Source organism: Stegostoma tigrinum, chromosome 40, assembly GCF_030684315.1.
Source record: "Stegostoma tigrinum isolate sSteTig4 chromosome 40, sSteTig4.hap1, whole genome shotgun sequence".
In the NCBI taxonomy this organism is placed as follows: Eukaryota; Metazoa; Chordata; class Chondrichthyes; order Orectolobiformes; family Stegostomatidae; genus Stegostoma; species Stegostoma tigrinum.
Genome location: NC_081393.1, coordinates 6046164 through 6067757, shown reverse-complemented (window position 1 = coordinate 6067757; position 21594 = coordinate 6046164). Strand labels below are relative to the sequence as shown.

Below are 21594 nucleotides of genomic sequence, written 5' to 3'. Positions count from 1 at the left end.
GGGGCATGAGCAGGGTGTCTCAGTGGGTCAGTGTAACACACAGGGGCCGGAGCACGGTGTCTGACTGGGTCAGTGTAACAGACAGGGGCAGGAGCAGGGTGTCTGACTGTCAGTGTAATACACAGGCGCAGGATGATGTTGTCTGACTGTGTCAGTGTAACACACTGGGGCAGGACCAGGGTGCCTGACCTGGTCAGTATAACACACAGGGGCAGGAGCAGGGTGTCCGACTGGGTCAGTGTCAGACAGAGGGGCTGGAGAATGGTGTCTGACTGTGTCAGTGTAACAAACAGGGGCAGGTGCAGGGTGTCTGACTGGGTCAGTGTAACACACAGAGGCAGGGACAGGGTGTCTGACTGTGTCAGTGTAACACACAGGGGCAGCGACAGGGTGTCTGACTGGGTCAGTGTATTACACAGGGGCAGGAGCAGGGTGTCTGTCTGCGTCAGTGTAACACACGGGGGGCAGGGGCAGGGGGTCTGATTTTGTCAGTGTAACATACAGGGGCAAGTGCAGGGTGTCTCACTGTGTCCTTGTAACACACAGGGCAGGAGCAGGGTGTCCGACTGGGTCAGTGTACACACGGGCAGGGGGTCTGACTGGGTTCGTGTGACACAGGGTCAGGAGGAGGGGATCTGACTGGGTCAGTGTAACACACAGGGTCAGGTGGACGGGGTCTGACTGGGTCTGTGTAACACACAGGGGCAGGAGCAGGCGGTCTGACTGTGTCAGTGTAACACACAGGGTTGGGAGCAGAGGGTCTGGCTGCTTCAGTGTAACACACAGGGTAATGAGCAGGGGGTCTGACTGTGTCAGTGTAACACACAGGGACAGGCGCAGGGGGTCTGACTGTGTTAGTGTAACACACAGGGACAGGAGCAGGGTGTCTGACCGGGTCATTGTAACACACAGGGACAGGAGCAGGGTGTCTCACTGTGCCAGTGTAACACACAGCGGCAGGGGCAGTGTGTCTCAGATGGTCAGTGTAACACACACGGGCAGCAGCAGGGTGTCTGACTGTGTCAGCGTAACAGACAGGGGCAGGAGCAGGGTGTCTGACTGGGTCAGTGTAAGGGGCAGGGGCAGAGGGTTCTAATTGTGTCAGTGTAACACACAGGGGCAAGAGCAGGGTGTCTCACTGTGTCCTTGCAACACACAGGGGCAGGAGCAGGGTGTCTGACTGGGTCAGTGTAAAACACAGGGGCAGGTGCAGAGTGTCTGACTGGGTCAGTGTGACACACAGGGGCAGGACCAGGGGGTCTGACTGGGTCAGTGTGACACACAGGGTCAGGAGCAGGGGATCTGACTGGGTCAGTGTAACACACAGGGTCAGGAGGACGGGGTCTGACTGGGTCAGTGTAACACACAGGGTCGGGAGCAGCAGGTCTGACTGTGTCAGTGTAACACACAGGGACAGAAACAGGGTGTCTCACTGTGCCAGTGTAACACACAGCGGCAGGGGCAGGATGTCTGACTTTGTCAATGTAACACACAGGGGCAGGGGCAGCGTGTCTCAGAGGGTCAGTGTAACACACAGGGCAGGAGCAGGGTGTCTGACTGTGTCAGTGTAACACACAGGGGCAGGGGCAGGGTGCCTGACCTGGTCAGTTCAACACACAGGGGCAGGGGCAGGGTGCCTGACCTGGTCAGTGTAACACACAGGGGCAGGAGCAGGGTGTCCGACTGGGTCAGTGTCAGAAACTGGGGCAGGAGCATGGTGTCTGACTGTGTCAGTGTAACACACAGGGGCAGGAGCAGGGTGTCTGACTGGGTCAGTGTAACACACAGGGGCAGGGATAGGGTGTCTGACTGTGTCAGTGCAAGGCACAGGGGCAGCAGCAGGGTGTCTCACAGCGTCAGTGTAACACACAGGGGCAGGAGCATGGTGTCTCACAGTGTCAGTGTAACACACAGGGGCAGGAGCAGGGTGTCTGACTGGGTCAGTGTAACACACAGGGGCAGGAGCAGGGTGTCTGACTGGGCCAGTGTAACACACAGGAGCAGGAGCATGGTGTCTCAAATTGTCAGTGTAACACACAGGGGAACGAGCAGGGGCTCTGACTGGTTCAGTGTAACACACAGGCGCAGGAGTATGGTGTCTCACTGGGTCAGTGTAACACACATGGGAGGAGCAATGAGAGCTCTGTGTCTCACCCAATCTATTTTGTGAGACAGAGGCATCTGGCGGTGAAATTAGCCTGAGCATTACCATCCCTCACAGTGAAGCGGCCCTTCATGGTGCCCATGGCTGGTTTGGGAGTTTGAGAGTGTCACCCTGCAGCAGAGCTGAGCGAACTGATCTTAAACAAGGGTTAGAAGCACTGCTGGACCAATTATTGTGTCAGAAATAATGGGAACTGCAGATGCTGGAGAATCCAAGATAACAAAGTGTGAAGCTGGATGAACACAGCAGGCCAAGCACATCTCAGGAGCACAAAATCCTCTCTGATGAATGGCTTGGGCCCAAAACGTCAGCTTTTGTGCTCCTGAGATGCTGCTTGGCCTGCTGTGTTCATCCAGCTTCACACTTTGTTATCCTGGACCAATTATTAACATTTGGAGGCTTCCACATGCTTTCACTTGTTGCTTGCAAGAGCTCTGTCTTCCAGCATCAAATGGATTAGCACTGGGGCAAAACAATGCTGATATCCACTTTGCAATTCCCTTGATCCCAACTTTCAATCTCTTGACCGCTACACCCCGTCACTTCTTCCCCTTGCCCGACCCAGCCTGTCACGCTTCTAACTTTTCTGAGATCTGATGGAAAGGTGCTGTGCTAAAATATGGCACTCTGTCTCTCACTCTCTGTCTCTCTCCCGCACGGGTGCTGGCCTGTCCCACCAAGGGCTCCCAACTGTGGTTATTCAGTTTTTTCTTTGGGTTTTCAGTTCTGGGGGAGTGCTTTTGTTTTTCACATCTTTAAAACCCCTTTTTGTAGGAAATGCATTGAGTTGGGGACAGCCCTCCCTGACGGTGCCATTCCAGAGACACCAGGTGAGTATTGGAGGCTGAGTGGATTACAGTAGCCCAGAAGGAAGTCTCACTGTTCCACGCTCGCTGGGATGGATTGTGGAATCCTCTGGTTTGTCAGAAAATGGTTTGTCCTTTGAAGCTGTCAGGTCCACTTTGACTTCCAATTGGCCCAAGGTTCCAGTTTGTCTCGTGGGGAGATTTTGCTGTTTTCTGAAAGCCAATTGGGAAGGAAAGGCTGTAATCTGAAAAGGCGGATTCCTGTTCCTTACTTCTGCTTTACTTTTGAGCCCATTTCTGCCACAACGTCATGGGCCGAAAGCCTTGTTCCTGAACTGTACTGTTCTGCAGGAAATTCTCTCCAAGTCAACCCCAAGCCTTGCCCAGTCTGTTGAGCTCCCTGTTTCATGTCTCATCTTCTGTCTGCAGTTCCTGACTTAATCCATCCCCACCCACTCCAACACCACCGTGACAGCCCCAAGGTCCCCCACAGAAGCATCGTCGCCTTGTGTGTTCGACACTGACCTCTGAATTCTCTCCTCATATTCCTTCCTCTTGCCGTCGAAGTCCTTCCTCAGTTTGTCAAGCTCCGTCCCGAGCTCTCCGATGTTCACTATTCCCTGGCCTTCCCCTTGGCTCTCCAGCTCGGTGAGGTTTGGAGTGGAGTGTCCGGGCTGATGGCTCTGGGTTTCCTCACCGGGTGAGGTGGCTGCCAGCCGACAGCCCCGACGCTCCTGATCCTGAGAATTACCCGCACTGGCTGCTGCTGGGATTGGGACATCGCTGGGAGGGGAGAGCTGGAACTGACAGGAAGCCTCCTCTTGCCGGGTATCCTGGGAGAAACTGTGCCTGTGCCTTTCAGTGAGAAGCTCCTGGCCGTTCCTGAGCTGGGAAGTCTTTGACCATTTCCAGAGCTCTGCACTGGATAGGCTAACCTCTGAACCATTGGACGCTCCTGCACATTTCTGCACCGGGAGAGTTTGTGTTCTTTTCCGGGGACTATCATTCCAGTTTTCCAATTGGTCCTCCGCCTTGCTCAGATCACGCTCATCCTGGGGGCTGGTCTGTGCATGGAAAGATATTCCTGTCAATATTCCCAGTGATGCCCATGGAGGGACAGACCTGCATTTCTGTAGTAATATCCTAACAAATCCCAGAGCCCCTGATCATCATTGAAGCATTGTGCGTTGTGTAAGTCACTACTATCATGTTGGAGACACAGCAACTGATTTGTGCACAGCAAGATCCCACACACAGGAACTTGGAGGGATCCCATAGAAACCTCCAAAATCCTAACAGGACTGGACAGGGGAAATGCAGGACAGATGCTCCCGAAGTGTGGGGAGTTCAGATCCAGGGGGTCATAGATTAAGGACATGGAATACATCACTTAGGATTGACATGGGGAGAAACGTCTTCACCCAGAGAGCGGTGAGCCTGTGGAATTCTCACCCGCAGATAGCAGTTGAGGGCAAAACATTGAATATTTTCAAGAAGGCATTAGATATAGTTCTCAGGGCTAAAGGGATTGAAGGGTATGGGGAGAAAGCAGGAACAGAGGACTGAATTGGATGATCTACTATGATCATACTGAATGGCAGGGCAGGCTCGAAGGGCCGAATGGCTACTCCTGCTTGTATTTTCTATGTTTCTATAACATTGAGGCCAGGACATTAAAAAAAACAAAGGACTACAGACATTGGAGATCTGAAACAGAAACAGAAACTCAGCAGGTCTGATGGCATCTGTGGAGAGGTGAGAGAAACAGAGTTAACATTTCGGTTCCAGTGACCCTTCCTCAGAACTGGTCCTGAAACACGCACTCTGCTTTCTCCCCACAGATAGGCCAGCTATGTTTCTTGAAACACAGCCCACAGGCTCTTCCACACTCAGTCGAGAGTGCTGATGGCTGCAGCCTGGGGCAGTTGCTCTATGTGTTCCTGCAGCGCTGTTCCAGACAATGTAGCACACAGCAGATATCAGCTGTCTCTCACAGCTCCCCAGGTCACCACTGATGCTGCATGAAGATGATCTAAGTGCTGTCACGGAAAGTGATTGCAGATCACACCCAATATGCACACATCTGTGTTTATGGTAAATCACAAAACCTCTCACCCCAGCACACCCCACCCTGCCTTACTCTGTACCCTCTGCCTCATGCTGTACCCCGCCCTAACCTCACTCTGTAACACCCCCACCTCACTCTGTACCCCCTGCCTTATGCTGTACCCCACCCCCATCTCACTCTGTTACACCCCCCCATCTCAAACTGTACCCCAGCCCACCTCATTCTGACCCCCAACCCTGCCTCCTTCTGGCCCCATGCTGCCTCGCTGTATCCCCCACCTCCATCTCACTCTGTCCCCCACATCACCTCAGTATGTACCCCATACCCACCTCACTCTGTACCCCTAAACCTCACTCTGTACTCCCTGCCTCACTCTGTATCCCATCCCCAACCTTGCTCTGTCCCCCAACCCCACCCTACTCAGTAGCCCACCCCACCCTCACTCTGTACCCCTGTCTCATGCTGTACCCCAACCCCACCCTGACTTTGTCCCCACTCTGTACACCACCCCAGATCACTCTGCCCCCACCTCACTTTGTAACCCACTCGCACCCTGACTCTGTCCCCACGTCACTCTGTATCCAACCCCAATCCCACGAACATCTCAGAGAGCTCTCAGTTCTGTCAGCCCTCAGTTCCCTGGGGAAACATGGACGGTGCTGTGTCCAAATCTCTGGTCTCCAAATGACTTCGCTGAAACTTCCCCACTTCACTCCCCATCCTAGGAGGGTGCCTCTTCAAAGTGAGGCCTTGGCTGTCCTGGGATGAGACAGGAAGAGCCATCTGATGAGTCGCGGTGGGCTGGAAGTGGGATGGAAGGAAATTGGCCCAGGGTGAGCTGCAGCACTGGTGATTCAGAGAGCCTGGAGTCAGACACTCAGCTCGGCTGCTGACCCTCACCTTGTGTGTTCTTGCTGTCGTTCCAGTTAGTGGGTCCACAGCACCCCAACCCACCATGCTGCGCTGGGCGCTTGTTCTCAAGGAGGGGGAAGGAGGCTTGTCCTTGTATTTTGGGAACAGCTCATCATGTTTGCTGATCAGAACAGTCATCAGCTTCTGGATCTGTGGGCTCCCTGTCTCCAAAGAGAGAAAAACACAGAGAGAGGGCCTGGTTATTGTCCAATTGAGCTTTAGCATGTAGTCAGCAGCACTTTCCCACCATGTGAGCTCTGACACTGACAGCGACAATGGGGGGTAAATGCCCACGCAGCTCCACCAGATGCAAAATGCCCTTCAAGCCCCACACTGACCTCAGCTCAAAACTATATCACCCGCTCACCTCCAACCCTCTCCTCACACCCTTCCAGTTCTGCCCTCGGCCACAGTCTGCTGCTGGAATCAGTCGAGCATCCTCAGTTGTTGGCCAGGCCTGGCGTAAACAGCGACACTTCTCTGTGCTCCCTCAAAGATGCATTGAGCAAGTTTCCGGCCAGCAGTCCTCACCATCCCCGCCCTGGGGCATCAGCTTTCACCGCAGGGCATTGCTCCAGCCTCCAGCTTCGCCAATTCCATGGCATCAATGCCGGGCATCAGCTCACTGTGGATCAGGATTGGGATCTGAAATCTGGCTGCTGCTTCCTCCCAGCAGTTCCCCGGACACTGCCTGTCCCCTGCCACCCCCCAGGCACCGCGCCCAACAACCCCCACCCCACCCCACCCCACCCCAACCGACATCCCGTTTCCGACTGATATTGCTCCAGGTTTGAATGGAACATTTGCAAGCCCCATGTTTGTACCAAATGTGTACAAGCAACATGAGCATTGCAAAGAAGGAACAGTCCAGGCGCACTTATCTACACCAGCCTAAAGTCTCAATACTGCAAGCTCGAGCTGCAAGTTAGCCCGACCTCATCAGTTAATGTGCACCTGTATCATCCAGAACATGTCGCGTGTGCTGCCCTGATCCTGCCAGCTGTCTTGTGAAGCCACACAACTGGAGCGTTTCTCAACCTTTTACTCAGTGTAACATGGTCACACATGAGGGCAGAACAGGTAATCTCCTCCAGGGATAGCTCCAGTATTTCTCATTCTGTCAAAGGGCGTGGGTCCAAGCGGTGGGAGCGGGCAATGAGCTGCTGGCAGTGGTAGTGGAATCAGATATATTAGAGAGTTTAAACGACTCTTGGATAGGCACATGGACAATAGTATAATGTAGGGTACGCAGCTTGGTTTGATCTTAGTAGGATAACAGGTCAGCACAACATTGTGGGCTGAAGGGCCTGCACTGTTCTATGTTCTAATTTGTTGACCGTTCCCCAGTTGCCAGTTGAGAAGGTGGGGGTGAGCTGCTTTCTCGAACCACTGAGGTCTGCATGTTGTAGGTAGACCCACAATGGGAGGGAATTCCAGACTTTTGACACACTGACAGTGAAGGAACTATATATTTCCAAGTCAGGATGGTGAGGGGCTTGTAGGGGAACTTGCAGGGCGGTGATGTTCCCATATGTCTGCTGCCCCTGTCCTTCTGGATGGAAGTGTTGTGGGTTTGGAAGATGCTGTTTGAGGATCTTTGGTGAATTTCTGCAGTGCATCTTGTCGATAGTACACACTGCAGCAGCTACTGAATGTTATTTGTAGAGGGAGTGGATGCTTGTGGATTCTGGTGCTAATTAAGCAGATGACGGTGAGTGTCCTGTTGAAGCTGAAACCTTCCAGGCCCAGTGGACAGTATTTGATAAATGGTCCTGGGTTGGGCCCCTGTTGATGGTGAGGGCCTTCGGGGAGTCATTGGCCTGGCCTCAGGCTCTGAGCCTCTGACCTGCCATCACAGTAATGCAGAGTTGGCACTTTGATGTGTCAGCCTCTCTCCGCAACGACGTATCCCACCCTGAAGTAGCAGACGCAGTGGCCCACTGCAGCATCTCGTATTGGTCTCCAGGCCCTGTCCCAAGAACCACACAAACCAGAGATGTGACAGGTGAGCAAGAATTTGGTCTGGCCTCTGGTCACCCACCAGACCCAGACTTGCCTCTCATGATGGCCACAGGATCTTCGAGTTTGGGTCTGAGGAGATTCACCCCGATAACAGTTGCCAGATTGTCCACACTCATTTTATTGATCTTGGAGCTGAGCTGGACCTCATACAGAAACCTGCCCGGGGAACAAAACGAAATAAACATTCACTCTGCGAGCTTCGGGAACCAATCGCCCTCAAAATGGTTTTTGCAGAGAACAGCACCAGGGCTGAACGTGTGTGCCAATGTGAGACAACAACACAGATGCCACTGCACCCCTCCATGCCATGCTAGCTCTTCCCCCATATCTGATTTTTTTTTTAAAACACCTTCAGCCTTTATCCCATTTTCTGTTTGAAAGTTCCAGCTGAATCAATGTTCTCCCCCAGTGTTTGAAACATTGCAACCAGTGTATCCACTCTCTCTGCAGCTATCGCTTTTAGGATCCCTGCCAGGGGGACCAGGGGGTCTTTGTCTGGCTTTAGCTCCACTTCTCTCGTGATGGTGATGGTACGTAATTCCTCTGCACTGTGCTCACGGGAACCCTAAGCATTCCCTAGGGAGTTACCCAGCAAGTGTTCCATGTTGGGGAACCACCTGAGATACTGTTCCAAAGTTCAGCCTCACATGATTACTGCCAGTGGATGTACAACACATGCTCCTCCAGTTTCAGACTGTTTAGAATGAGTAGGATCAACACTGCTCGGTGCAGAACTCCATCAAGTTTCTGGCCTGTGATAGGGAAACACTAATACTTAGTCCATTCAGACAGTGTCAAGTCTTGAAATCCTGAACCATTAATTTCCACCCCTTCACGCCAGGCATCCCTTTCTTCCCAACTTGATGTTTTTCCTGCTTCTGATCCAACTCCATCCACTCCCATTCCAACATCCCCTGGTGCTCCGAGCTCACACCCGCTTTTACATGATCCACATTGCTCTCTCCCGAGCCCCGTATTATCCTTCTCCCAGATTCCTTGTCTCTCAGTCCCACTCCCTTATCCCTGTCTCACATGGTTTGCAATGTCCTATCTATTCTGAGGACCCAGCAGTAGCTGTAGAGGGGCTGAGGCTGGGATCACAGTGAGTGTCTCTGATGGCACGGGGTGGGGGGGTGGGGGTGGTAGCAGTGGGATGGAGGAATAGTACCTGCAGATGTAGCTGAGCAGGTTATAGTTCGCCTGAGGCAGAAACGAAATCTGTTTCATCACTTCCTGTTGCCCCTGTGGAGAAAAAGTCACAATTCAGATGATTTGTCTCTTCTCACTGTCCATTCTGTCCAGCCCGACAGCAAATATTTGAAAGAGGATTTCTGGTGCAACTTCTGAACCTCTGTTCACCGTCGCAGTCCAGTGTCTATTGTCTGACAATCAGTCCTGATGGGAACCACTGTATCCTGCAGGCCACACCTCTTCCCTTATTCCCATTCCTCTTCAAATGTGATGCTTATCAATTTTACAATCCCAATCATGCTTCTCAGGGACTATGAAATAATGTCGATATAAAACGAAAGATCTGCAGATTCTGGGAAGCTAAAAGAGAAACAGAAAGTGCTGGAGAGACAGTAGGAACTGCCGATGCTGGAGAATCTGAGCCAACACGGTGTGGAGTTGGATGAACACAGCAGGCCCAGCAGCATCAGAGGAGCAGGAAAGCTGACGTTTTGGGTCTGGACCCTTCTTCAGAACATAGCAGGTCTGGCAGCATTGAGAGAGAGAGAGAGAGATAGCAGAGTTAGTGTTTCGGGGTCCGATGCCCCTTCTCCACAGGCTGCTTATGCCTTCTCTGCTGGATGGAGTCCCTCAAGGTGACCTGGCTGTCATTCAAGTTCTGCTTCCTACAGTTGACTGCAGAGAGCTATTCAGTGGCTAGCCCCATAACTTCCTTCACATCTCACTGGGTCAGTACAATGAGGCACCCCCTGCCGTGCGATGTCTCATATATCAGGATGCCTTTAAAAGCCATGCTTGTGATACTGTCATTGTATCATAGCTTTTGACTTCAGGCCAGACAGATATCATTCTCCATCTTACCCCAGACCACTTGAAGCATGATACTCCACTGGAAACATGCTCCTCTGTTCTCAACTCAGACGCTCAATGTTAGCCCGGACACTTCTGTGCCTGAGGGATGTCATTATCTTTCTCCCTACATAATATTTCATTGTAATAAATGTCTGTTGGATCCCACCACATCCATGCCCAATTTCTTGTGTGATGGGGAGGACATTGTCACATTAGCTAAAACACCTGCACCATTTCCCTGTGCCTACCAAAAGGCTCTGGGAGGTACATTTTCTGTGCTGAGGAGGATCCCAAAGCACAATTTCAGTGACAGGTACTGCCAGATGTCCAGTGGGAGGAACATAGGCTAGTACAGCACAGGAACAGGCCCTTCAGCCCACCATATTGTGCTGAACATGATGCCAAATTAAACTAATCCCTTCTGCCAGTCCTTGGTCCATATCCCTCCATACCAGGCATATCCATGTGCATATCTATAAGTCCCTTAATTGTTCCTACCGTATCTCTTTCCATCACCATCCCTGGCAGCGTGTTCCAGACTCTCACTACTCTCTGTGTAAAAACATCTCACATCTCCTTTGAACTTTTCCCCCTCTCACCTTAAATGCATGATCCCCTAGTCTGAGACATTTCCAATCTGGGGAAAAAAAAATTCTGTCAACACTATTTATGCAAGTCACAATTTGATAGATTTCTATCGAGTCTCCCCTCAGCCTCCGCTGCCCCAGAGAAAACAGCCTGAGTTTTTTCAGCCTCTCCTTATGGCTCTTACTCTCTAATCCGGGCAGCGTCCTGGTAAACCTGTTCTACAGCCTCCACACCCTTCCTGAACGCAATAGTCTAAGTGTGGCCTAACCAAACTCTTATAAAGCTGCAACAATGAGCCACACGAGGGTCCACGCTTCTCTTTCCCTAGCCATGGTAATCTATCAGAGACATCAAATTGTGACTTTCCAGGTCCCGAACACAGTTGAGCCTAGTTTCTCTTTACTCCCAGAATCAGAGCCTGTCATCCCTCTGAAACATCCCTCCTCCTGTCATCTCAACTTCTCTCTGAACACAAATGGTTTCCTCTGGCAGCAAGTCTGTGACCTTTGGTTCAGTTTTGACTGTCACGCAGTACATCCACTGACATTACACTGCACAACACAGAGGTACAGGTCAGGGATTGGAACATGTAGAGCTGGATGAACACAGCAGGCCAAGCTTTCCTGCTCCTAAGATGCTGCTTGGCCTGCTGTGTTCATCCAGCTTCACACTTTATTATCTTGGATTCTCCAGCATCTGCAGTTCCCATTATTTCTGAGGGATTGGAACATACCTGCTCCTCATCGCTGTTCATGAGCTGGCTACAGGCCAGGAAGTCTTCATACTGCGACCAAGGGACAACTGGTTCTGGGAGCTCTCTCAGGTACAGCTTAAAGAGTGAGGCTACAGTGTGTACATCAGTGTTCCTGGAAGAGAAAGCCAGGTGTCAGCATCTCAGCTCCCAATGAAGAGATAGAGGGCAGCAGGAAAAGGGAAGGCTTCAAAGGAATTCATTCACAAATAATCCCACAGGTGTTGTGACTTTTCCACAGGTGAGTTCAGTAGCCACCCCACCACCTCTTGATTCCAATTACAAAAGGAAATCATGCCCATATCACCCACATTTCAATTTCAAATGAATTACTGGACAAAATGATTTGGATTGAATGGGAATGATGTGAAAGTTAGTTGACATTAATAACATTAATCCTGCCTGATTGACTCCCCTTCCACCACCTTCAAAATTCACTCCTTCCACCACCGACACTCAGTAGCAGCAGTGTGTACTATCCACAAGATGCCCTGCAGAAATTCACCCGAGATCCTCAGACAGCACCTTCCAAACCCACCACTACTCCCATCTAGAAGGACAAGGGCAGCAGATATATGGGAACACCACCCCCTGCAAGTTCTCCTCCCAGCCACTCACCATCCTGACTTGGAAATATATCGCCGTTCCTCCACTGGGTCAAAATCCTGGAAATCCCACCCTAAGGGACATTGTGGGTCAACCTACAGCACATGGACAGCAGCGGTTCAAGACGGCAGCTCAGCCCCACCTTCTCAAGGGGCAATAGATACTGACCCAGCCATGTCCCATGACCCTGATTCAGTCAGGATTGGGTGCGCGCCTGCTCTCAGGAACAAAGCTAGCCATGCCTGGCCAGTGCCATTTTCTCAAATGAATTTATCACTTTGGTTTGCGTTCTGTCTGGGGTGGGGTGGGGTGGGAGAATGCTGGAGAAGATGGTGAAATGAAGAGTGATGTGACTGCCCTGCCCTTAGGCTGAGAATTGTACACAATGGGGAGAATGCATTGAAAAGGTCTTTAACTATTTGCTGTTGTTTGTGTGCAATGCATTAGGGCATTGAATGATTCTCTGGATGGAAATAATGTGCAGGGCTGTGTGGGAAATCAAACTGCTACAATGGGCTGAATGGCCTCTTTCCGTGCCTGTGAAGTCAGGGTTTAAGACATCTCCCCACTGGGGAAACATGATATTTCCCTGAAACACTGCACAGGCATTGCACAGAGATCTAAGGGGCAGTGCAGGCTACACCTGACCTTCCTCAACCATTGCTGACTGACCACAGCACCACTCAGCAGAACAGGGCAGAAGCCAGCTCCTGGTGCTCAGGTTGAAGCGAATACGCTCCAACCAACCCATTCTGCAGCAGATCAGTGCTCAGACGCCCTTTCTACCGACCCTGCAATTCCATCAGATCATCTCCCTGAGCAAGAGCTCAGATTAAGTAGTTACAGCCGGGGTGTGACGGGAGTCTTTTGAGGATAATGGCCCGGTGGAGCAAGGTAAAGGTCAGGATCTGCCAAACACCTTCCCTGCCCTCTCCTGTCCTTTGCTGTCCCTGCTGTTTCCACACTTGCTGTTCCTCAAGTCTCACGTTTGCCACCAGCTTACCCCACGTGCTGAGAGGTTTGTGGGACAGTGCTGTTGACAAAGTGAAGATTCTCCTGACAGCTTCTGTTTATTGCATGTCTCCTGAGCTCAGTCTGAGCAGGATACTGCCTGCAAATGCTCCTGTCTTCCTCAGTCTGAGTTTATTCATCGCTCCCTGCAGGTGACCTGTCTCCCACCAGGCATCTGTCTATTGTGAGTCCCGAGGGATCATAATTATATGGGACAGATTGTGGACCAATAGCTCTGTTCCCGTCCATCCATTTCTTTCTATCCATGCCATCAGGAAACATAGGAACAGGAGGAGGCCATTCAGCCCCTCATGCTGGTTCCAGTTTTCAATAAGATCATGGTTGATCTGTGGTCTAACTCCATCTGCCTGCCTTTGGCACATATACCTAACACCTTTGCTGAACAAACATTTCTCTCTTTCAGAATTAAAGATGACAACTGATCCTGCATCCACTGGTGTTTGTGGAAGAGCGTTCCGAACCTCTATCATCCTTTGAGTGTAAAAGTGCTTCCTAACATCTCCCCGAATGCTCTGGCCCTAATTGTCAGACTACGTCCCCTAGTACAAGAATCCCAAACCAGTGGAAATAGTTTATCTTTATCTCTCCTGATTTTTCCAGTTAATAAATTGGAGACTTTGATCAGGTCACCCCTTAATCTTCGAAATTCTAGAGAAGGACATGGTTCCCAGACCTGATCCCGGTATTCCAAGTGGGGTCTAACCATGATGAAATACGACATCTGCTTCCTTGTACTCTAGTCGTCTCGATATAAAGGCCAGTAATCCATTAGCCATCTCGATTACGTTCTGCACCTCTTCGTGGTGTTTTAAAGATCTGTGCATCTGAACCCCAAGTCTCTTTGGACCTCCTCTGTATTTAACTTCATCTAGAAAGTACCGTGATCTATCCTTTCTCAGTCCAAAATGCTTGCCTCTATCAAACTATCCTCCGCAGATTTTTCCCGTCAAACTCACTTTGGAATTTTATCTACGCTATCCACAATGCCGCCTAACTCTGTGTCATCAGCAAATCTGGATTTTATGGATTTCGATGCCACTCTCCAAGTTGTTATTGAAGAATGTGAATAATTGAGGTGCTAACACAGATCCCATTCTCCCCATTTCCTATCGTCTGCCACTCAACCAATTTCCCAGCCAGTTCAGTAACGCTCCCTCAACTCTGTGAGCTTCTACCTCAGTTAGCGGTCTCTTCAGTGAGACCTCTGGATGAATTAAGAAGAATGACATGCTGACGTTGGATTTAATTGAGACATTCAAGAGGAGCATCAAGTTGCCATTGGACAGTAATGGCGTGCAGGCAATTGGGAATCAGGCACGACATAACAGAGCCAGTGCGGTCACACAATGGCTTCCCCCTGTCCTAGTTTGGTGCCGTGATTCCCGATAAAAGTGCACTCCATTCCTTCCGGAGTGATTGTTTGGGGAAAGTGTGGAAAGTTCAGAGAAGGGCCTGTGCAGTTTGTGTGTGGGGCCCTGTACAAACACAGGAGGTACCCTTTGTCTGCGATCCAGATGGAAGGTGTCACCGAGTAATGAAGCGGTGACGTTCACGGAGATTTACGTTGTGACATCAGGAACAGAAGCGCATGTCTCTCCAAGGTCATGCTAGTTGCGTGATGGCATCAGAGCCATTAACCAGATGGTTGCTTTGAGATTGACGGCATGGAGCGGGTGGCAATGCTGTGGCTCGAAGAGGTATGTTTTGTCCTGGTTTATTTTAGAGAGAGGAAGATCAGGGAACAGGTACTGAGCAGTCTATGAGAAGATTAACCACTTGGGGGGCCTTGACTGTCTGTTGAACAAGTTGGAAGACTAGAAGCAGCCTGAGTGAGCATTTGAAAATATCAAACTGCCTACCTGTCAAAAGTCGGCCTCTCCCCAGAGTCGAAAGCATCTCTCAGTTCTTTGACTTGGTTGTCCTGTCCTGGAAGGCGGAAGATCCCTTCTTCATTCAGCCCGTAGTTCCGAATGAAGTCAGCACACTGCTCCACCACCATGGGCACCAGGTGCTGGCCAAACTTCTGCTCGTATGCCACCGTCTCTGCCAGGCGTTGACCAAAGACGGCTGAAGGAAGAGGAAGTGCTTGAGTCAAAGTGGTGGTGTGAGCTGAACACTTCCTGGCGCTTATGCTCCGAGGTCGTTCTTATGCAACTTGGCCCCTTTCGAGTTCATCCAAACATTCAAACCCTGGAGCACAAAAGGATCATGCCAGCTCTCGGAAAGAGCCATTGTGCTTCTCTCACCGTCCTCAAGGACCTGCTCAGCCCTCCGATCCAATTATCAATAAGATCTATTTCCATCCCATTTCTCAGGTACAGCACCCCAGATCCTGGTAAGATTGATGTGGGTACATTCTCCTGATTACTCAGCTAGGGCTTCACTCTTGATAGGGAAACAATAGACCCAGACCCAGCACTGAATGGTGTGTGACTGTCTGTTGTCATGGATAGGCCCAGATTGGATCCCACTGCGCAAACTTAAATTGAGGACATGTAGGTTCCAAACAGTCAGACTCAACTCACTGAGCATTATCCCCTCCCATGTCCACCTGTCTACCTCAGCCTTGGGTGGATTTAATGACCCAGCCTCAACAGGCCTTCTGAATTCATTCCCCCTCGAGAGAAGAAATTCTTCCAAATCTCAGTCTCAAATGGGTGACCCTTTTCTCTGAGATTACACCCCTGGTCCCAGACCCTCTACCCACATGGAAACACCCTCCCCGCATCTCCCCTGTCAATCCTTCCCTCAGAATCTTGTCTGTTTCTATAAGGTCCCCTCTCATTCCTCTAAACCCCGACCTACTCAACCCGTCCTCATTAGACAGTCCCTCCATCCTCGGGACCAGCTGAGCGAACCTTCTCTGGACTGCCTTCCAACACCTGCTGATCTTTCCTTCGATAAGGGGCCCAAAAACTATTCACAAGATCCCAGCTGGGGTTTGACTAGTGCCTTGGACAGTTACAGCAACACCTCCCTGTTTCTATCCTCCAATCCGAAGCAGACTAGTTGCATTTGGATCTCGTGAAGCCCCTTGCCAGCTGGTGATCAACATCAGAGTTTTGGCACATTCCTGGAAGAAAGGGGTGGCATAGTGGCTTAGTGGTTAGCAGTGCAGCCTCACAGCACCAGGGACCTGGGTTCGATTCCAGCCTTGGGTGACTCTGGGTGTCTCCCCGTGTCTGCGTGGGTTTCCTCCAGGTGCTCCGGTTTCTTCCCACAGTCAAAAGACGTGCAGGTTAGGGTGGAAGAGCCACGGGAAGTGCAGGGATAGTGTGTTGGATGAGTCTGGTTGGGATGCTCTTTGGAGGGTTGGTGTGGACTTGTCAGGCCAAATGGCCTGTTTCCACACTGTAGGGACTCTATTCTGTCCGTTTTGCACTGTCCAAATCCTACACGGTGGCAGGGCAGTGTGGGGAGCTGGGGGGTGCCAGGATGGCAGCGAGGAGTTATTATGTACTTGGGCTAGGGCGACTGCATTGCTGGGCTTTGCAGGAAAGAACCCCTCAGTTACCATCCAGGATGACGGACATGGGGCACCAGCAGCATTGTTGTCATGTCAATGGCCGAGGAATCCAGGTTCCTGATTGGGGGACATGCCTTTGCATCCCACCCTGGCCAGATGGGGAAAATCAAATTCAATTTTTAGAAAAAAATCTGGACAGCTGGATCCAGTGGTGACAACAACATTGCCATTAAAAACCCAGTCTGGTTCCTTGAAGGAAGGAAATCTTCTATCCTCATTCAATCTGGGTCTACATGTGACTCCAGTCCCACAGTGGTGTGGTTGACACCCAAGTTGTCCCTGGGCCATGAGTGATGGTTTATAAATGGCATTCTAGCCAGTGATCCCAACAGCCCATGAATGGCCATCCCTCTCTGTGAGTCCACATGCATTCACTTCCTAAGACTGGTGCGAAACACTGAGGGGCAGCTGGATACAGCATTGACAAGGATAGATGCGAGGCAAGTGCCAGAGTATAGTCTGGTTACCTCCACTGGACAGTGTTCCCATCGCCCGACGAATCACCTTCACCCAATCTTCCATTTCGCTCTGTGAATTGGCCATCAGCATGTGGGACTCCTGAGCACTTCCTGTCCTCTCCCGGTCACCATAGCCCACTGTGAGAAACCAGACAGGAAAAATGTCAGCAAACGGCAGGGTTTTCAATCCTTTGGCACTGAACCTCCAACCAATTTGAGATCGGCAGCCCAACTCCTAATCCACTTGTATAGTCACAATTACTCAACACCAATTCACATCACCATGGCCATCTGACAGTCTGAGGTCATCAGAGATTCCTCTCAACAGCAGATATAAATAACAGAGGCCGTGGAGGTGGCTAAGGTGATAGCAAGTGGCTTCTTGAGAGTGGGGAGCGTGCTACATCAGTACCATCAGCAGAGGAACAATGACACAACTGTATTGCATATATCAGGCATAGTCCCTGGTCAAACTGAGGAGCTTTCTTGCTGCAATTACACAGGGCTTTGGTGTGACCACACCTGCAATACAGTGTGGAGGTTTGGACTACTTATCTGGGGGGAGGATGTTCTTGCTGTAGAGGGAGTGCAGCGAATGTTTACCAAGTTGATTCCTGGGACGGTGGATCTATCATCTAAGGAGAGATTGAGTCGGTTAAGAGTGTGTTTGCTGGAGTTCAGAAGGAAGAGGGGGCTCTCAAAGAAAGCTATAAGGTAGTAAGAATGATCGTGAGGGTAAGCACAGGAAGGACGTTTCCGAAGGACTGGAGGAGCCCAGATTCAGGGGTCATCGTTTGAGGATAAGGGCTAAACCATTTAGACTGAGATGGTGTGAAATGCATTCACTCCGAGAATAGGGAGCCTGTGGAATTCACTGTCCAGAAAACAGCTGAGGTCACGACATTGTGTTTTCAAGAACTTGTAACTGAAAGGAATCATGGGATATGGGGGGAGGGCAGGATCAGTGTATTCAATTCGATGATCAGGTTAGGATTATATTGAATGGCAGAACGCAGTTGAGGGGCCAAGTGGCCTATTTCTGTTCCTCTAAGACCATAAGATAATAAAATATAGGCCAGAATCAGGCCATTCAGCCCATTGAGTCTGCTCTGTCATTCAATCATGGCTGATCTGTTTCAAAACCTCATTCTCTTGTCTGCTCCCCGTAAACATTGATTCTCTTACCAATCACAAATGTATCTACCTCTGTCTTAAATACACTCAATAATTTGGCCGTTCTGTAGCATGAGTTCCACTGACACACCATCCTCTGGTTGAAGAAATTCCTCCTCATCTCAGTTCTAAAGGGTCATTGCTTTACTCTGAGGCTGTGCACTTGGGTCTGAGTCTCTCCCACTAGCAGAAACTTCTTCTCCACATCCACTCTATCCAGGCCTTTCAGTATTCCGTAAGGTTCAATGAGACTCCCCCTCATCCTTCTCAATTCCAATGAGTACAGACCCAGAATCTTCAACCACTCATCACATGACAAGCCCTACATCATCAGGATTATTCATGTGAACCTCCTCTGGGCCCTCTCCAACACCAGCACATCCTTCCTGAGACACAAGGCCCATTACTGCTCACAATATTCCAAACATGGACTGATCAGGGCCTTCTACAGCCTCAGCACTACATCCCTGCTTTTGGATTCTAGGGCTCTCTTGAAATGAATTGCTAACATTACATTGCTTCCCTAACCACCAAATGAACCTGCATGTTAATCTTAAGAGAATCCTGAACTAGGGCCCCTAAGTCCCTGTGTGCTTCAGACTTCCAAATCCTTTCCCCATTTAGAAAATAGTCTATTCCTCTATACTTCCTACCAAACTGCTTAGCCTCACACTTTCCCACATTGTATTCCCTTTGCCACTTCTTTGCCCACTCTCCGAGCCTGTCCAAGTCCTTCTGCAGCCTCCTGGCTTCCTCAAAACTACGCTCCTCGACCTATCTGTGTATCACCCACAAACTTAGCGACAATGCTGTCAGTTCCTTCGTCCAGGTCATTAATGTATAACGTGAAAAGTTGTGGTCCCTACATTGACCCCTGTAGAAATCCACCCACCACCTGCTGCCATCCTGAAAAACACCACTTTATCCCCACTCTCTGGCTTCTGTCAGTCATCCAATCCTCTACCCATGCCAGTACCTTGCCCCTAACACCATGGGCCCTTATCTTATTTCGCAGCCTCCTGTGTGGCACCGTATCAAAGGCCTTCTGGAAATCCAAATCAATCACGTCCACTGGCTCCCCTTTGTCTAACTTACTCATCAGCTTCTCAAAGAATTCTAACAGATTGGTCAGGCATGACCTCCCCTCCGATTATGCCATGCTGGCTCAGCCCTGTTTTACCATGCACTGCCAAGTATTCCGCAATCTCATCTCTAATAAACCTTCCCAACGACCAGGGTCAGGCTACCAGGCGATAATTTTCCACCTTCTCCCTCCCTCCCTTTTGAAACAGGGATATTACATTAGCCACTTTGCACTCCTCTGGGACTCTCCCTGACTCTGGTGATTCCTGACAGATCACCACTAACGCATCCATAATCTCCTTCAGAACTCTGGGGCTCAGTCCAACTGATCTGGGATATTTATCCACCCACTGATCTTTCAGCTTCCCTAGCACCTTCTTGGTGATGGCTAGTACACTCGCCTCCGCTCCCTGACTCTCTCGAGGTTCTGGTGTGCTGCTGGTGTCTTCCACCATGAAGGCTGATGCAAAGTTTCTATTCAGTTCCTCTGCTATTTCTGTGTTCCCCTTTACTACTTCTTCCAGCATCATTTTCCCACGGTCCAATGTCCACTCTCAGCTCTCTCATGTCTAAAAAAGTTCTTCTTTTATATTAGTAGCTAAGCTATGTTCATATTTCATCTAGTCCTGCTTGTTGCTTTTTAATTATCCTCTGTTGGTTTTTAAAAGCTTCTCAATTCTCTACCTCCCACTAATCTTCACCACATTGTGTGCTGCTTCTTTCACTTTTAATGCTGTCCCTGACTTCCCTTGGCAGCCCATGGTTGCCTCACTCTCCCGTGTTTATATTTCTTCTCTCCGTGCTGCGCCTCCCAAATTATCCCCAGAAACGCCTGCCTGTGCTGCTCTGACACCCTCCCCACAGGGCTGCCCTTCCAATCAACTCTGACCAGCTTCTCCCTCACCCTTACTCGATTGTAATCCCGTTACACATGATTCCACCCTCTTCCCTCTCAAACTGCGGGGTGAATTCTGTCATCTTATGGTCACTGCCCCTGAGGGATTCCTTCCCCTTAAGCTCCCCACTCAAGTCTGCCTCATTACACATAACCAAATCCAGAACTATTCTGTTCCCTAGTGGGTTATTCCACAAAAAAAACCCAAGACATAGACATTCCACAGTTTCCTTTTTTTGAGATCTGCTTCCAGCCTGATTTTCTCAGTCCACTTGCATGTTGAAGTCCCCCATGATTACTCTAACACTGCCGTTCTTATGTTGCCTTTTCTGTCCCCTGATTTATTTTCTTCTCCACCTCCCAATTGCTGCTAGGGGGCCCATACACGACTCCCATCCGGGTCTTTTTTCCTTCGCACATTCTTAACTCTGCTCCCATATCTTCAGGCTCCATCACTTCTTGCTGCCGATTTAATTTCATTTCTCACAACAAGGCAGCCCCACCTAGTCTTCCCATCGAAAGGGCGTGTATCCTTGGATATTTAGTTCCCGGCCCCGATCCTCTTCCAGCCATATCTCTGATACTCCACAACATTGTACCTGACAATTTCAAACTGTGCTACCATTGTTTTATACACTCCACACATTTTAGTGCAACACATCGCTTGAACCTTTTATGTTCCAACCTCAGGCAAGCATACAGGCTCCCCGCTGGTAGAAAGCTGATGCCACCCTCTCAGATGGTAAAGGAGGGGGACTGTGTATTTCTGTGTTAACAAGTCCCATGTTGTGTGCAGTGATGCTTATGCCCTCAAGTCAGGCCAAGGACATGTTCAGGAAAGGGCTTGGCAGGGTCTGATGTACAGCTGGAGACGGCCATGTATGCTCAGGGATCATGGAGACAGTGTGGGCACAGCAAAGGACATGATCTGCAGGCAGGGCTGGAGGCTGTGGAGAAGTTGTCTGAGGAGCTGGAGACCATGGTGCTGGGGCTGGATTGAGAACAGGGGTTGTTGGGGAAGTGGGACAGAGAGAGGCGATGTGGATGGCCGGTTTCTCACCTTTTTGAACATGGTAGGCAACACCACAAATGACCTGAACACTGGCCAATGTAACAAGCCAAACCTTAGCATCTCTCCAGAATTTGCCAATATTCATTCCTGAATGCAGGGTTCCTTCATCCTGGAAGGTTTCTGACCTGGGCTTGTGGCTGGGCAGTTTGAGAACAGCTACTGTAGGCCCCACATGACCCTAAACCCCTCCAACCCCACCCTCGGGTCACCCTGAATGCTGCTGCCCTCTCCTGGCCAGCCCAGCATTCCATCCTACTCCAAGGACAAGCAGGAATGACATTGAACTGTGTTCAGGCATAACTCAGTCACCACAGTTTTGGCAAACTGCCGCTGTTGCCACTAACAAAGAACTGTACAGCGCAGGAACAGGCCCTTCAGCCCATCAAGCCTGTGCT

The 21594-nt window shown here is 50.3% G+C and overlaps 1 protein-coding gene across 2 annotated transcripts in view; it reads right to left on the bottom strand.

Annotated features, from left to right (window-relative positions):
- LOC125447910 (rho GTPase-activating protein 25-like) overlaps window positions 1-21594 on the bottom strand; it is a 53102-nt gene that overhangs the window by 5550 nt on the left and 25958 nt on the right. For both annotated transcript variants that reach the window (XM_059641082.1, XM_059641083.1), the window contains exons 4-10: window positions 16986-17114; window positions 14852-15059; window positions 11337-11469; window positions 9141-9214; window positions 8003-8128; window positions 5939-6107; window positions 3496-4034 (exon numbers count right to left, since the gene is read on the bottom strand). In XM_059641082.1, the coding sequence (XP_059497065.1) occupies window positions 3496-4034; window positions 5939-6107; window positions 8003-8128; window positions 9141-9214; window positions 11337-11469; window positions 14852-15059; window positions 16986-17114 (1378 nt within the window). The remainder of the gene's footprint in view (window positions 1-3495; window positions 4035-5938; window positions 6108-8002; window positions 8129-9140; window positions 9215-11336; window positions 11470-14851; window positions 15060-16985; window positions 17115-21594) is intronic.